We start from the raw sequence: 16,294 nt of genomic DNA, 5'->3' as shown, positions 1-16,294 counted from the left end.
GCAACAACTACAACAACAACAAAAGAATTTGGCATTTGCTAGAAGAAAAGTGATCTATATCTAAAGTAGTAATCTTATCTTCTGTTGCAGGTTTAAAAAATGTTTCCCAAGATAAACGATTTATAGTTCTCTCAAAAGATTCAAGGTGCTATCAAATATGTATAGCACAGGACTGTATTTACCCTTTTCTCCTACCTCACATCTTCTGTACCACTCAACTACCTCCCTCTGTCATTTCACAAGCTCCCCAAATTTCAGAGGATTTTTGATGAATTGGTAACAGGGTATGGAATCTCTGAGGCAAAAGAGTATCATACTTAATTATTTCTTATCACTTGGTTTACAAGACAGTGGACAAACAGATGCTCAGTATCATTTGTTGAATGAATGACCACTACAATTTCCATGCCTGTCACTTAAAATTACTACAAATAAAGTGAAAACACAAGGATAAGTTAAAAGGCAAACAATAACAAATTCAATCCTATACTTTATCCCAGTTTTAAAACTAAATGTGGGAGAAGCAAGTTTTTTTCAAGCTTGAACGTACTTAGGAATCACCTGGGGGTCTTACTAACTGCAGATGATGATTCAGTATGTCTGAGGCAGGGCTTGAGATTCTGTATCTAACAAGAGCTCAAGTGATGCCAATGCGTGTTGGTCTGTGGGCTACAGGATGGGTAGCACGGCCTAGAAAACTCAGTCATAACCCAGAGAGAATTTTTAGTATCTCTCAGGTCTTGTCTACTTTCCCAGCCCCGCAGGAGCATGGCAAATCAGTGAGGTATCCATTTGTTTACATAAATTATATTTTCTAAGGGCATCCATATATACTAATTTAGAAAAGGAAAACTCTCAACACTGATATCATACAATTGTATTAACCAAATAAAAATATTTGGAATGAACTGAATTCTAAAGCAGTTTGTCATAGCAGGCTTGCAATATTTAGCTAAAATAGTCTAAAAACTAGCTAAACTAGCTAAAATAGTCTAAAAACAGTTGTCAGAAAGTACTTTTCTATGAGCTAGAACAGTCTAACAGAAAGGAGCAGAGAAATGACAGCACCTAGCAAGAAATACAGCGCATACAGCATTTTCTCTAAAGAAACATAGCATAATGCAAAGACTGTAGACTTTGGAATTAGGGTTTCCAGGCGGGAATTCCCGCCCATTCTTGGGAAGTTTTTTTTCGCTTTCCTGTTCCTGAATCCCGAGAAAAGTTGGTCGGGAAATCAGGAATATCGGCTCCTTAAACCCAGGTGGTTGGTAGTATCGACCATCACTTTGTGGAAACGATTCATTGTGGAGAACAGAGAACAGTTTATATCTCGGGATTCCAGAACGGGAAAGCGAAAAAAATTCCTGAGAAGGGGAGGAATTCCCACCTGGAAACCCTATTTGGAATGATTTCAAATCCTGGTGTTTAGAAAGTCTACCATGTGCCAGGCCCCGTGCAATAAATAGCACTTTATATGTTATCTCATTTCATCTTTATAGTAACTCATGGTATTGGTGTCATTAAATCCTTATTTTACAGATGAGGAAAAGTGATGAGAAGAAATTAATTAACTTGCCTAAGTGACACATAAATGATGCAAAGGGTACATATCTCAGTATGACCTTGGGCAGGAGACATAGCATCTCTGTAACAGGAATTCCTAGCCTTACCCACTATGATTGTTGAGAAGGTAATATATAACAATCAAGTGTCTGGCACGTAGTTGATTACTGATTAGCTCTAATACCCAGCTCAAATTGTTCCCATTAGCTACACTGCACGGAGATTGTCGGTGATGAAAAATGAATGGAATCTGAATCCATTCCATAATGTGCGTTACTAAGACATTCAGTTTTTCTTTTTCATAGCGCCTGCGTGAGGTTACATGTGAACTCAATAGCTTTAGATTTCAATAGCAGCAGAAGTCCCAGGAGCTATTTAGTAGTTACCATAAACTATAAGCAAACCTCTTTACCATTTAGGTTTTCTCCTCAAACTCCTCCCTTTTAATCCGTAAGAGCTACTATAAGCATCTACCTGAAGCAGAATTGGAAAATCCTGGTTTTGCTAAAATGAGTTGTGTGAACATAAGTAAGTTATTGACTGTTGCTAGGCCTGTGGTTCATAGGCTGAAAACAAGGCCAAAACAAACAAACTTGGTGATGCTGAGTGGATGGATAAGCAGCAATATGTGTCAAGTATTTGGTCCACAGCTGACACGGAGTATGTGCTCAAGAAAAGATCATTATCCAGGTGATGAAAGCTCTTCACAAAGAAGTCAAAGGAAAAAAATTAAAAGCCCTAGCTTTTCATCCTTTGTAAAACTTGTTTTTATATTTCATTTTACCACCTATCTCTCACACTTCACTGTATACTCTTTTAAAATTTATGTTAGAAAAATATATCATTACCAATTTATGTTTAAAAGTACAGTGCCTTAGCTACTTGATAAAACACTTTTAAAAGTACCGGTATGATGTTTGGCGTGTCGCAGAAGTTGCTTCTGGAGCCGGAAGAGTCGTCCACAGGAGGGATGGGGACATACATATTTCTTCTTCAGTAAATGCTGATATTTAATGTGGTGCTAAAACAGCAAAAGAAAGGGAAGAGGGGTAAAAATCAAGGCTTCCTGAATGCTTGTTCCTTTGCTAAGTCCAAAGTCCTGAAGGAAAGTCAAACACTTTGTACACGGATGGGGAGGCAGTATAATCAAAGGGTTCAGAACATCGGCTATGGCAACAAACTTTCCAATCTGGGTCTGTCATTTACTAACAGCATCATTTTAGGAGATGTGTCCTGAAATATTGAAATATCCAGCTCCCATCTGTAAAATGGAGATCATAACTGTCCCTCAGTGTCGGTGTGGGGATCCAGAGCTCATATATTGTATGGTGCTTAGTGCAGCAAATGGCACATAGCAAAAGAATACTAGCTATCATTATTATAACAGAACCAGAGTCAGAAAGCAAGGCCTTACTCTCACTTTATACTTGCTGCTAAACTAAAGATCAAATAGGCATTTCTTAAGCTTTAGTAATTAGTATTTCACTTTCATGTTTTCTGCCAGACCTAAACATAAGCTGTATCTTTACTCATATTTTAAAAATTTATTCACTAAAAACAAACAAAACAAAAAACCTACAAACTAAAATTTAAAAATTTAAACAGTATTCAAGAAATCACTGGTTTGAGTTACTAATTTTGTTTTCATAAAGGTACATATTAAAATCTGTTCATCTGTGTCTTGGTATGTAGTTACAATCATTTCCTATATCAGAAGCATTTACACCACAATGGGAAACACAGGAATTTCCCAAGATTCCAAGGAAATCCTTCATTTGGGCTCAGGTTCTTATACACTTTTCTTTTTAACACAATGAAGTAATTTTATGTTTAAATAAAGATTTTTCTTGATATTGCATGTCAATGATAAAGCCTACACAAGTTTACAAATTATAAAGTCTCATGAGGTATGAGAACTAGTAATGGAACATAACCTGAAAGGCTGCCTTACGTAACAATGTCACTGACCTGCAAATAGCGAGGGTGAGCAAGAACGGTTCCACATCCTTCCATCTCACAACGGACATACTGGATTGGAGGCTTTTTTCTATTATCAATATGTCAGAGAAAAGTTAGCAACAGAAAAGAGGCAGTCTGTTGCCTTTAATTCAAACTGCACTATTAGGGAATAGCAATTTTACAGTATGAAGAATTAAAATCTCTTTACTGGTCTATAGCATGCTAGAATGTTAGAAGTAACCAGAAATTGCGAAATGTTTAATAACATTTATAAAAATTAATGCAAAACAAACTAGTAACCCCGCAAAAGGTAAAGAAGTATTAAGATTTTCAGAAACTTTCAGATCCTGCAGTGGAAGTAAAACCATAGTAACTCTGCATCAAGGACATTAACGAAGCTACTTTTGTGAAATTTTTAAGTAGCCATTCCTGCAGGATTATTATGGCTAAATATGTGACTAAAGTGCCTGCCACCAGAAACAAAGTACAACATAGAAGTATAAATTTTCACCTCCTTTTGGGTAATCGTGGACTTTTGTCATCTTTTCGTCTTCTTCCTCTCCTGTAATTAAAAAACAGAGTAAAATGTCCACATATTCTGGATTGAAGCTTACTGAGTGAAGGATGGCTGAAGACATACGAGGTGTGATAAAAAAAATTCAGTGTTTAAACTTAAAAAAAAATTTATTACAGTAAAAGACACATTGCCATTAATCCCCGTCAAAATACTCCCCTTGCTTCAAACACACTTATCCCATCGTCCTTGCCACTTTCTGAAGCAGTTCTGGAAGTCCTCTTTCGTGAGTGTCTTTAGTTGTGCTGTCATGGCTGCCTCGATGTCCTGAATCAATTCAAAATGTTTACCTTTCATGGTCATTTTGACTTTGGGGAAAAGCCAGAAGTCGCACAGTGCCAATCTGGTGAATAAGGTGGATGAGGACACACTGTAATGTTTTTATTTGACAGAAACTGTCATACCAGAAGTGATATGTGATCAACAAATACAGTGAATGCTGCTGCTAAGTGCCATCCAAATGGAAAGGCAGCGATCTTCAATATGGGGACGTGGTGCACAGAATCTTAGTTTAACAGTGTGTGACAAGTTTCAACTGTTCAATGCAGTTGGGTGTGAGCTACAGTTGAGAGAAGGTGTGTTTTAAAGTGTGCCGTAAATCATCCTCCATCATGACAATGCTCCGGGTCACACACTGCTTCTGGTATTCAGCAATAAAAATATTACAGTATGTCCTCATCCACCTTATTCACCAGATCTAGCACCATGCAACTTCTGGCTCTTCCCCAAAGTCAAAATGATTCAAGACATTGAGGCAGCCATGACAACAACTAAAGATACTTCCAGAGCTGCTTCATAAAGTGGCAAGAACGAGGAGATAAGTGTGTTTGAAGTGAGGGGGAGTATTCTGAAAGGGATTAATGGCAATGTGTCTTTTACTGTAATAAACTTTTTTTTATTTAAACATTCACTGTATTGTTTGATCACACCTCGTATATATTCAAGACCAAAGAGCAGATGGCAAAAACAAAAGATTACGCAGAATATATAGTCACAGACATATCTTGCAAACCAAAGATTTCACTCGGAAGTAATTTCACTTTCAAATAAGTCTGCATTACAAGTTACATACACCTTCAATAAACTATACAATACTATGGAAGAATTGGATAAACCTCAAGGTCACTACCTGAAAAGTTGTTTCAGTTAAAAGTCTATCACTTAATTTCATCAATTTAAAAAGTAGAGTAAGAGTCTATTATCTAAATATCCTAAAAATATAAACTGTACTCTCCTTGCAGTAGAACCAAAAAGTCTAAAACACTTTAAAAATCTTATTTCTGCAACAGGAATGATTGCTAGATAGAAAAATTTTCCCTGATCAAGGTTATTACATCATTGGCTTTATCTGCCCTTCTTTTGAAGACCAAAAGATTTGCCATATTTCTCTAGCTGTTCTATTCCCTCTGAAGCCCTACACCTACTGTCTTACCCACTCATTTGTATGTCTAAGTACTGCTTTGAATTAAACTTTTCAAGCTTTTGAGAAGAGTCTCTGCAATAAAACTGTCAGCTGCTTGAGGCCACGATATGTATATGTCAACATTCTTCCTCACTTTCCCCACCCTTTTTTCCACTAGTGGCTTCAAAATCTGTTAGGTTTCCATGTAAGGAGTAATTGCCCACTCACTTTCTAGGAGGTTCCTCATCCTCCCTAATTTCATTCTCTTCTTCTTTCACCTCTACCTCTACTTCCACTTTAATTTCTTTCTTCTCCTTCTCTTCTTTCACCTTCCCTGATTTTCTCCGTGGCTTTGGGGTTTCCCTGAAAACACAAATACATTTCAACATTGGTATCTAGCAAAGGATTTTGCCAAGGAAAACTGACAACAAGGTAAAGCCTGGGATTATCACTGATTTACTATAAAATTATGATCCTTAGCTCATGAAATGTGATTTCCAGACAACCATTCCTCATATGCAGAGTAATGATAACTACTTAAAACCTATGGGATGAATCCCCAGAGTAATGATGCCCTAGAATGAAATCTCACTATTCTTGTAAAGAGAAAATAAAAATGGAAAAGTCTAAGTAATCAGGCAATTCATGATCTCGTTATAATATGCAGACATCATAACAATATAGATAGGATCAAAATAAAGCTCTATAAATAGAAGAGAGGGCTGTATAAGAGAGTAGTAAGATGTTAGATTTGCAAAATAAATATACAATTATCCACTTAAAATAAGTCTATACCCATTAGTTTGGCAACAAAGCAAAATAAAAGAATGCAACAGTTATTTTCTAACTTATTTTTCATCGACAAGCCTGGAGTAAAGTGAGACATGCCTTTCTAAGTGGGGTTTGTAGGTCTCATCTCTTGGGTCATCTTTGAATGGTATTTCCTCTTCACTGATTAACATCTCTTCTTCCTCCTCCTCCTCCTCATCACTACTTCAAAGAAGCAAAAAAAGATTAGAAATTCTAGTTGTAAGGATTATATCTGAGTAGATTTTCTAATTTTAGTATATGTGCTGCTGAAGTGAACATTGGATTTTATTCAGGAATTTTTTTTAGAAGTAGCCAAAGATTCACAGTAAGTTATCTAGAATTTTTATCCTCATAATTTAATTGAACTGCAATCTATCTGTTTCATCCTGAAGAACTGGAACTAAAATTCCTAGATATGCTATATATACATATAAAGTATATGTGTGTATGTATGTGTGTGTATATATATATATATATATATATATATATATATTTCATTTATATATATATATATATATATATATATATACATATATACTTCATTAAATAAAGTTAATGACTGCTCAATGGCACTAAGAGTTTAAAAAAACAAGAATACACTTTATAATGCATGTCTAATAATCTGCTGTATCAAAAAACACCAATCAACACACACACACACACACACACACACACACACACAACCTTTATCACCAAAGATACTGATAAAATTTCAAAAGCCAGGTCTAAAACACACACATTTCATATTATTGCCTAGCACGGAATAAGACAGAACACAGAAGATACTCAAGACAATTTCTGAACTACATAACTAAAGATTATATGGCTAAAGCTCTAATCAAGAACCAAGTGGAATCTAAATTGAACATGAAACAAGTTAATTTCTCTTAGAGCTCAGAATTCTCTCAAGTAGAAAACAACTTTGACTCATTTAATGTGATTGTGCCCTACATCCCCAAGGGTTACATATGAAATATGAAAGTGTCTTACCTAATGCCACCTGGAGATTGATGCTCTTCTGTAACAACTGGAAAAATAAAGGCAAAACAAAACAGTTTTATGTCGAAAGAAGTATTTTCTCCCTCAAGCCAAGAGACTCAAACCAAATTATTCTCTGAAGTAATCACACGAAAGGAGATCTGCAAATTGTCCGAAAGGAACCCTTCCTGTATACCACTACACCCACCCCTGAAAGATACGCTGTTCTGGCAAATGTTCAGCAGTACAATGAAAATCAACAGACAACTGGTTCCTAAATAACCATGCTCTACTTGGACGGTACCATAGTCAAGCTGATCTGTATTTGGTTCCGACTTGCAGATGAGCTGCAATGAACCAGTCTTCGACCTAGAGCTTCGGGTGTTCTCCGTGTCACGATGCCGATGGATAGATGTCCTGCTGCTGCTGCGCCAGCCCCGGCTGGGTCTCGTTGCTGCAATTGAAACTTCCTGAGGGAGGGTAGAATCGTTTTCTTCCTCTTTCTCTTCCTTGGGATCTAGATGAAAACATATACCATTCTTACTAAGTTTACAGTTAACCAATAACCATCGCTGTATACCTACTATTGTAAATAGTCAATGAAAAGAAGAAAACTTTCCAGAAGAAAAAACCCTCAAATTTTTAAATGAAATAATAGGAACAAACAAAATGAGAGAAAAATCAGGTAAAACTTATCCTTACTGTCATCTCTCTGAAGAAAAAACTTCATGTTGCAAAGTAGCAATTTTATACTGCTTCATCTACTAAGACGTGGATTTCTAAGAGGAGTATGTAAAATATACCAAACAAAGTAATTCAATTCATGGAATTCTAACATTTAGATATAAAGAAAGTAAATTAAGTCAGTGGTCCCAGAAAGATGACTGGAACTACAAGAGGCCTGCAAAAGAACCCTATGTCTAGATGTTTTAACAACCAAACAATCCTGCAAGGAATCCGCTAAAGAGGAATCCCGTAACAGGAATGCCTTTCCTTGGCTACTTAAATAGTTTTACTTGAAGCTACAGCATGAATGTAAATTAACCTACAGGGCAAATCACGACCAAGTGCAGCTCCAGTGCAGCTCTGTTTCAGGTGTGTCATAAGCCACTGAGCACAGGCACACACACAATCTGCTACTGTTACCCTGTACTAACCATGCTTTAAAGGGAGAATAAGGTGAGGGAGGTCATCCCCTTCTGCGCCATCGATAATAAAAACTTAGCATTAGAAACTGGCTTTCAAACCTAGAGTAGCTTATTATTACTTGTATCTATGTAAGTTAGTATGTATTAGAAGTGAGCCTATTTTGACTATGGAAGATTCTTTAATAACCTTGGAATGGAAAGGGCCTAAGACCAGTACAAAATTTCACATCTTAAGACTGATACTCCTGACTACATAAACATAAAAGTTTTCTGCATGGCAAATTCCACTATAAACGAAGTCTAACAGCCCAATAGAAAAATAGCAGCTCGGTAAAAAATAATGGCTTTCAAATATACAAACAAATAACAAAAAAGCTCAATCCACTCATAACAGAGAAACTCAAATGAAAATGATAGCGTGATTCCATTGTTCCTCTATTATATTGGCGATAACCCAAATGCCTGACAACACACTGTATAGGTAAGGCTGTAGGAAACAGGCACTCTACTACAGATAATGGCATGCGTATCGGCAAAACCTCTATGAAGGACGATTTGGCAATATCTATCAAAATTATAAATGCACACATCTTTTCATGCTAATTTCAACTACTAGGAATTTATCCTACAAAACTACAATCATACTTATAAAATGACTTATGTATAGTCATTACAGCATTGTTTTTAGTAGTTAAAGAGTAGAAAACTATCAGAAGGGGACCAGTTACATGAATTTTGATACAGCTAGTCAATGGGCAACAGCATGGAATCAACCCCAAGACACTTTATTATGCAAAAAACCTATATCCATATAATACCCAAATATTATATATGTATCTGTTTTATATATACACATGTAATATATGTAATATATTATGTATATTATATATTATGTATATGATGTATTATGCATATGTAATATATATAAAGATGTTTCTTATGGATGATAACAATACTTCTGGAAGAATATACAAGAAACTGATAAACACTGGTCATCTTCTGGGAAGGTCCAAATATATACCCAGCAATTCTACCTCTAAGTATCTACCTCAGGAAAATAAACTGACACATGGAGGCTCACTATACCATGTTTATAACTAAAGAATGGAAACAACCTAATCCTCCATCAACAAAAAAGTATTTAAATAAACCATGCCCTATTACCAAGATGGAATATTATATAGAGGAATCTGTAAAAAATGACACAGAATTATGGCAAAAACAAGATATAGTACATAAAAAAACTTTTTTTTAAAGATCTGCAAAATACAGTTTCTTCTACTGTGGAACGAGGTGGTAACTTGGGGTTACTTCAGCTTGAACTATACTGTTTAAAAGTTTTATGAGAATATATTCAGGTAATAGAATAAAAAAGGTTTGAAATGTAGATGAATAGCAGTGGAACTTCTAAAAACTTGCCATAATTATTAAATCAGATGTGCATTTTGGTTCAGTTTTCCTTTCCAGTCATTATTGCCTTTGTCATCCTTCTATCTGAGCTACTGAAAGTATCAAAATAATAAAAGGCTAGAGTTGAAATTATCTTCAAGACATCCTAGTCTAACTACAATCAGCTTGTTCAAGATCACAAAGCTAGCTAAGCAGACCTAGACTTAAAAATCATGTCTTGAGACCATTTTACACATAGGTCATGGCCACTTTTAAGAGAATTTCTTCAAAGGGAGATACTCAACACCCTCCATAAAGTATTACAACATTAAATAATGGAGAGAAAATTCTCTTATTCAACCCAACTACACTAATATGGATTTTACACTCACTCCATAACCTTCCTGTACTCAGTACAGTTCTTTTCTTCTTCATGATGAAAGGCCTGTATGCCTAACCCTTGTCATACTGTGGATCTTACCCACTGGACAAATGATAGCAACCTGACGAGAACTGCTTCTTGTCATAAAGCATAACAGCCTATCTTATTGAATACCACACTCATCCCCCAAAAAGTCTAGTGATGGTGACATCAAGCAAAGATGTTTCTCGACAGACAGACACACACACACACACACACACACACACACACACACACACCTTACCGAATTAACTTTGTAAAAACTCTGGGAAAGTCAAAGGTTTATAGCAAACAAGTAAACACTGAATCAAGAAAAAGAATTAAGCAAGGTATTTAAGGAAATCTTTGTCAAATCATTTGTTGAACACAAGCTAAAGGAAACAGCCTTTAGAGACCACACAAGACAAAGAATATGGTCTTTAAAAAATATGCTCAGAGAGCCATAGGAAACCATCAATAAAGAACTAAAGAAAATCAGGAGAATAATGCTTTGACAAATAGAGAATGTCAATGAAGATAGTAATTATAAAAATGAACCAAACAAATTCTGGCGTTGAAAAGCGCAACAAATAAAAATTCACTGGAGGGTTTCACTCAACAGCCGATTTGAGAAAGTAGATGAATCAACAAAGTATAAGAGGTCAAATGTGAGTCTCTAGTCCAAAGAATAGAAAGGACAAAGAATGAAGAAAAATAAACAAAGCTGAAGAGACTTGTGGGACCATTACGCACACCAACATATATATCCCAAAGGGAGAGCAGAGAATGGAGCAAAAAAGAATATTTGGACAAATAAAGGTAAAAAATTCCCCCAATTAATAAAAAACATGAATCTACACAAACAAAAAGCTCAACGAACTCCAAACAGGATAAACGCAGAGTTCCACACTAAGACACATTATAATCAATCTGTCAAAAACCAAAAGACAAAGAGAGAATCTTGAAAACAGCAAGTGACTCATTAGTATAAGGGATGCTCAATAAAATTAACAGCCTGTTTTTCATCAGAAACCATGGAGACCAGAAGGCAGAGAGGGACTATTCTTTAAAAATGAAGGAGAAATTACAACATTCCCAGATAAACAAAGGCAGAGTGTGTTGCTAGTAGGCCTGCCCTACGAGAAATGCTATAGGGAGTCCTCCAGCTGAAAGGACACTAGACAGTAACTTAAAGCCATATGAAGAAATGAAAATAGTTGCAAAGGTAACTATATAGGCAAATATAAAATAGTATTATTGTATTTTTGATGCCTCAGAATTCTCCCACCCATTAGTCATTAACAAAAAACAATGTCCATACTTTTAGGTATTTTGTTACAGCAACACTCCACTTCTGGTACGAAAATCTGTATTAGTTCCCTAGGGTTGCCACAAGAAATGACCACAAAGACCTGTTTATCTATAAATATCCTATTTCCAAATAACGTCATTCACAGGTACTCAACATTTTTTTTGAGGAAATAATTCAACCCATTGCAAGTAGCTCTAATACAAGATGATACAGACCTCAAGTCAAAAAGTGGTGTGAGACAAATACACTGTACATTGATAATAAAGGTCCATCAAGCAAGAAGGTATAAGAATTAGAAACCTATATGTACATAATATATAAAGCAAAAATTGACAGAATTGAAAGGAGAAATAGGAAGTACTAAAATAAGCTGGATAGGTTAATACAACTTCAATGGATAGAGTAACAATCAGAAGTTCAATTAGGACATAACGAATTTGAGCAAATCTACAAAAAAATTATTCCAGACACATAGAAACAGCAGAATACATGCACACAGAAGATTCTCCAAGGTAGACCATATGTTAGGACACAAAACAAGTTACAAATTTTAAAAGATTGATATCATATAAAGAATGTCCTCTGATCACAATTGAATGGAACTAGAAATTGGTATAAGACGGAAACTGGAAAATTCACAAATGTGTGGAAATTAAACAACACTCTTAAAGCACCAATGGGTTAATGGAGAAATCACAAAGAAAATTAGAAAATACTTAAAGATGCAATAAAATAAAAACACAACATACCTAACTTATAGGATGCAGTGAAAGCAGTGCTCAGAGGAAAATTTTATATACATAAATGCCTACGTTAAAAAAAAACCACACAGATCTAATCAATAACCTAACTTTATACTTTAAAAGTGTGTGTGGGGCCCCGATGGGGGGGGGAGGTAGAAGCAGCAAACCAAACCCAAAACTGCAAGAAAGGAAACGAAGACAGAGATAAATGAAATTAAGAAAATAAAAACACAATAGAGAAAAATCAATGGAACCAAAAGTTGGTTCTTTGAAAACGATTTATGAAATTGACAAACTTTTAGCTAGACTAAGGAAAAAAAAGAGAAGATTCCAATTACTAAAATTTGAAATAGAAGTGGGGACATTATCACTGACCTTATAGAAATAAAAAGGATTTTAAGAGAACACAATGAAAAACTGTATGACAACAAATTAGATAATCTACATGAAATAAATTCCTAGACACACACGTACTAACTCAAGAAACAGAAAATCTACACACACTTATAACAAGTGAAGACATTGACTTAGTAATCAAAAACCTCCCAATGAAAAAGAGTCCAGGAACAGATAGTTTCACTGGTGAATTCTACTAAATATTTAAAGAGGAATTAACACCAATTCTTCTCAAACTCTTCCAAAACAATAAAAGGAGGAAACACTTCCTAACTCATTCTATAAGGCCAGCATCACTCTGATACCAAAGCAGGGCAAAGATACTATAAGAAAATTATAGACCAATATCCCTTGAAAACTGAATCCAGCAGCAGATTCAGACTATGCAGCATGTTAACACACTATGACCAAGTGGGGTGCATCCCAGGATTTTGAGGGTAGTACAACATACAAAAATCAATTGATATAATATACCACGCATTAACAGACTGAAGACAAAAAGTACATGACCATCTCAATTGATGGAGAAAAAGTATGACAAAATTACAGACTTTCATGGCAAGAATATACAACAAACTAGGGACAGAATGGACTTCCTCAACCTGACAAAGGGTATTTAACAAAACCCAAGAGCTAACATACTCAGTGGGAAAAGACTTTAAGCCTTCGCCCTAAAATCAGGAACAAGACCAGGATGCCCTCTTTCTCCACTTCTATTTAACACTGTATTAGAATTTTAGTGAGAGCAATTAGGCAAGGGGGTTGGGGGAGAAGGAAACACCCAACCTGGAAAAGAAGTAAACCTGTCTCTATAGAGAAAATGACCTTATTTCTAAAAAAAATTTAGAAGAATCAACAAAAAACTACTAAAGCTAACACAAATTTAGCAAAGCTGCATAATACAAAAATCAACATACAAAAATTAGTTGTCTTTAAATATACCGGCAATGAGCAATCCAAAAAGGGAATTAAGAAAATGATTCCATTTACAATAAAAAAGAATAAAATATTTAAATATTACTAAGATGGCAATACTCCCCAAATAGATCTACAGATTGAATATAATTGCTATCAAAATCCCAGCTTCCTTTTAGCAGAAATTGACAACCTGATCCTAAAATTCACATGAAAATGCAAGGGACCTACAGCGTGGTGCTAGTGTAAGGACAGACATGGAGACCAATGGAACTGAACTGAGAGTCCAGATGTAAACGCATACATCTATGGTCAACTGATTTTCAACAAGGTTACCAAGACCATTAATGGAGAAAAGAATAGTCTCTTCAACAAATGGTTTTGGGACAAGTGGATACCCACATGCAAAGAGTGAAGATGGACCCTTTATACCACATACAAAAATTAACTCGAAATGGGGCAACAAAGACCTCAATGTAAGACCTAATATTAGAAAACTCTTAAAAGTGAAGAAAACCTACAGAAGGGGAAAATATCTGCAGGTTATATGTCTATTATCAAGAATATATAAAGAACTCTCTCAGTTCAACAACAAAAAGACAAACCACCCAATTAAAAACCGGGCAAAGGACTTAAACACACATTTCTCCAAAGATATACAAATGGCCAGAAAGTACATGAAAAGATGCTCAATGTAAGTCGTTAATGAAATGCAAAACAAAACTACAATAAGATTACCACTTTACACTCACTAGACTGGCTATTAAGGAAAGGAAAGGAAAAAGGAAAGGAAAGGAAAAAAAAAAGGAAAGGAAAGGAAAGGAAAGAAGTTGGAGAAAGTGTGGAGAAATTGGAATTCTTGTACATTGCTGATGGGAATGTAAAATGGCATAGTCTCTGTTGAAAACCGTTGGCAGTTCCTCAAAAACATATACATAAACAATTACCATTACACCGCAGTTCCATTCCTACGTATACACTCCCCAAATTGAAAACAGGTATCCAAACAAAAACTTGTACACGAATGTTCACACCAGTAAAATTCACAATAGCCAAAATGTGTCCATCAACCATTGAACGGATAAACAAAATGAAATTACTCATAAAATGAAGTACTAATACATGCCATGAATGAATCTTGAAAATATTATACAACACAAGCCAGACATGAAAATTACATATTGTATGATTCCGTTTATATGAAATATTCAGAACAGATAAATTTAGATTAATGTCTTAAGGTAATTAAGGTAAAAGTAGACTGTTAGAGGCTGGGGAGGGGGAAATGGGGAATGACTGCTTTTAATCAGTAAGGGGTCTAGTTTGGTCAGGGTGGAAATGTCTGGGACTAGATAGAGGTAATGGATGCACAACATTGTATATGTCACTGAACTGTAAACTTTTAAATGGTTAAATTTTTGTTACATGAATTTCACCCCCACAAAAATTATATCTATCTATCTATCTATCTGGGGGGAAAAATAGCACTGTCAGGTTCCCAGAGTAGAAACTGACAACAGAAGGATAATTCCTACGTTAGGATAAACAATCATGACCAGATAGAAAAGAACCACATTTCTCCTGTGTGGTACTTCAAAGGCAACTTCTAGTTGCTTCTCATAATAGCTGTCGTCTGAGGAGACTCTTTGATAAAGAGAGAAAAGCCAGAGTGGCCTGAGTGAAGGAAGACATCAGGCAAGCCATTGCCTGAGCAAGATGCAAGCAGTGAATTCAACCCCGTCCTTGAAAGAGGAAGAAGGGACAGAGTGGTTGACAGTGTGCACTGAGATAAAAAGTTGCCAGTACTACTAGCAGGAATGTTTCTCCGCATTCTTCTAGGTAGCAAAAGATGAAATGTAAGAGTGATTTATCTCAATCCTACAGCAACAGGTAATTATTTCAAAACAAGCTAACTCATTTAATTCCAAAAGGGGATAGTCACTTCATTATGATAAAATACTTCAAGTTAGAAGGGTCATCCTAACGTGATCTGGTCCTCTTTCAGGGTGCCCCATTTTTCTCACACAAGCTTAGAGAAATCAAATTACTTGTTCAAGATTACAAGGCTAACATTGACTGTTGAGTGAAAACGGAGTGGTTGATTGATAGGTTGGGAAAAAGCTAAAGGTCTTTTCACTCCTATTTAAATATTTACATTTTCTCTGAGAAACTAATCCTTAAATACTGGTTAAGTGCCTGGCAGTATAATATTTTTTTCATCTTTCCAAATTTGGCCTGCATAACCCTGTCAAGTGTTGTTATTACTCTTGTCTTTATAGAGGAGGAAAGCAAGTAGCAAGTGACTTCCCAGGCTCACATACAAGCTGTAGAGCTGGAACTGGAACCCAGGTATAGCTAAATCCAAAGTCCATATTCTTTCTATAGACCATACCTAGCCACATAAGAGGAACGGGAAAACACCAGTCCAAGCGCTTCACTCAAATTTGGCTCATTTCCACCCAGCTCAAGTGCCAAGAGGTGGTCCCATGTATGTAATATACTGATCTAAAAGACAAGAATTACTCCCTAAAAGTGATTTTTTAAATCTAAAACTACATATAGTATTTTATGTTTCAAAACAGAGAACTGGAGGCATTTTTTATGATTAAAAACCAGCAAAAAAGCTGAGAGATCTTCAAAGTTTAATTAAGAAATTAAATGATCTGTACATTTCAATCTGGTTTACTCATTTTTAAATCAACAAG

The 16,294-nt window shown here is 35.6% G+C and overlaps 1 protein-coding gene across 2 annotated transcripts in view; it reads right to left on the bottom strand.

The window, feature by feature from the left end:
* The window catches only part of ZFP91 (ZFP91 zinc finger protein, atypical E3 ubiquitin ligase), a 34,608-nt gene that overhangs the window by 4,591 nt on the left and 13,723 nt on the right, over positions 1-16,294 (bottom strand). The window contains exons 3-9 of one of the 2 annotated variants that reach the window (XM_019718895.2): positions 7,591-7,803; positions 7,299-7,335; positions 6,387-6,491; positions 5,727-5,861; positions 4,034-4,084; positions 3,532-3,610; positions 2,470-2,584 (exon numbers count right to left, since the gene is read on the bottom strand). In XM_019718895.2, coding sequence (XP_019574454.1) covers positions 2,470-2,584; positions 3,532-3,610; positions 4,034-4,084; positions 5,727-5,861; positions 6,387-6,491; positions 7,299-7,335; positions 7,591-7,803 — 735 coding nt within the window. The remainder of the gene's footprint in view (positions 1-2,469; positions 2,585-3,531; positions 3,611-4,033; positions 4,085-5,726; positions 5,862-6,386; positions 6,492-7,298; positions 7,336-7,590; positions 7,804-16,294) is intronic. The other variant, XM_019718897.2, reaches the window with a different exon arrangement.

Source organism: Rhinolophus sinicus, linkage group LG06 (assembly GCF_036562045.2).
Source record: "Rhinolophus sinicus isolate RSC01 linkage group LG06, ASM3656204v1, whole genome shotgun sequence".
NCBI lineage: Eukaryota > Metazoa > Chordata > Mammalia > Chiroptera > Rhinolophidae > Rhinolophus > Rhinolophus sinicus.
This window is presented reverse-complemented; position numbering and strand designations above follow the sequence as displayed.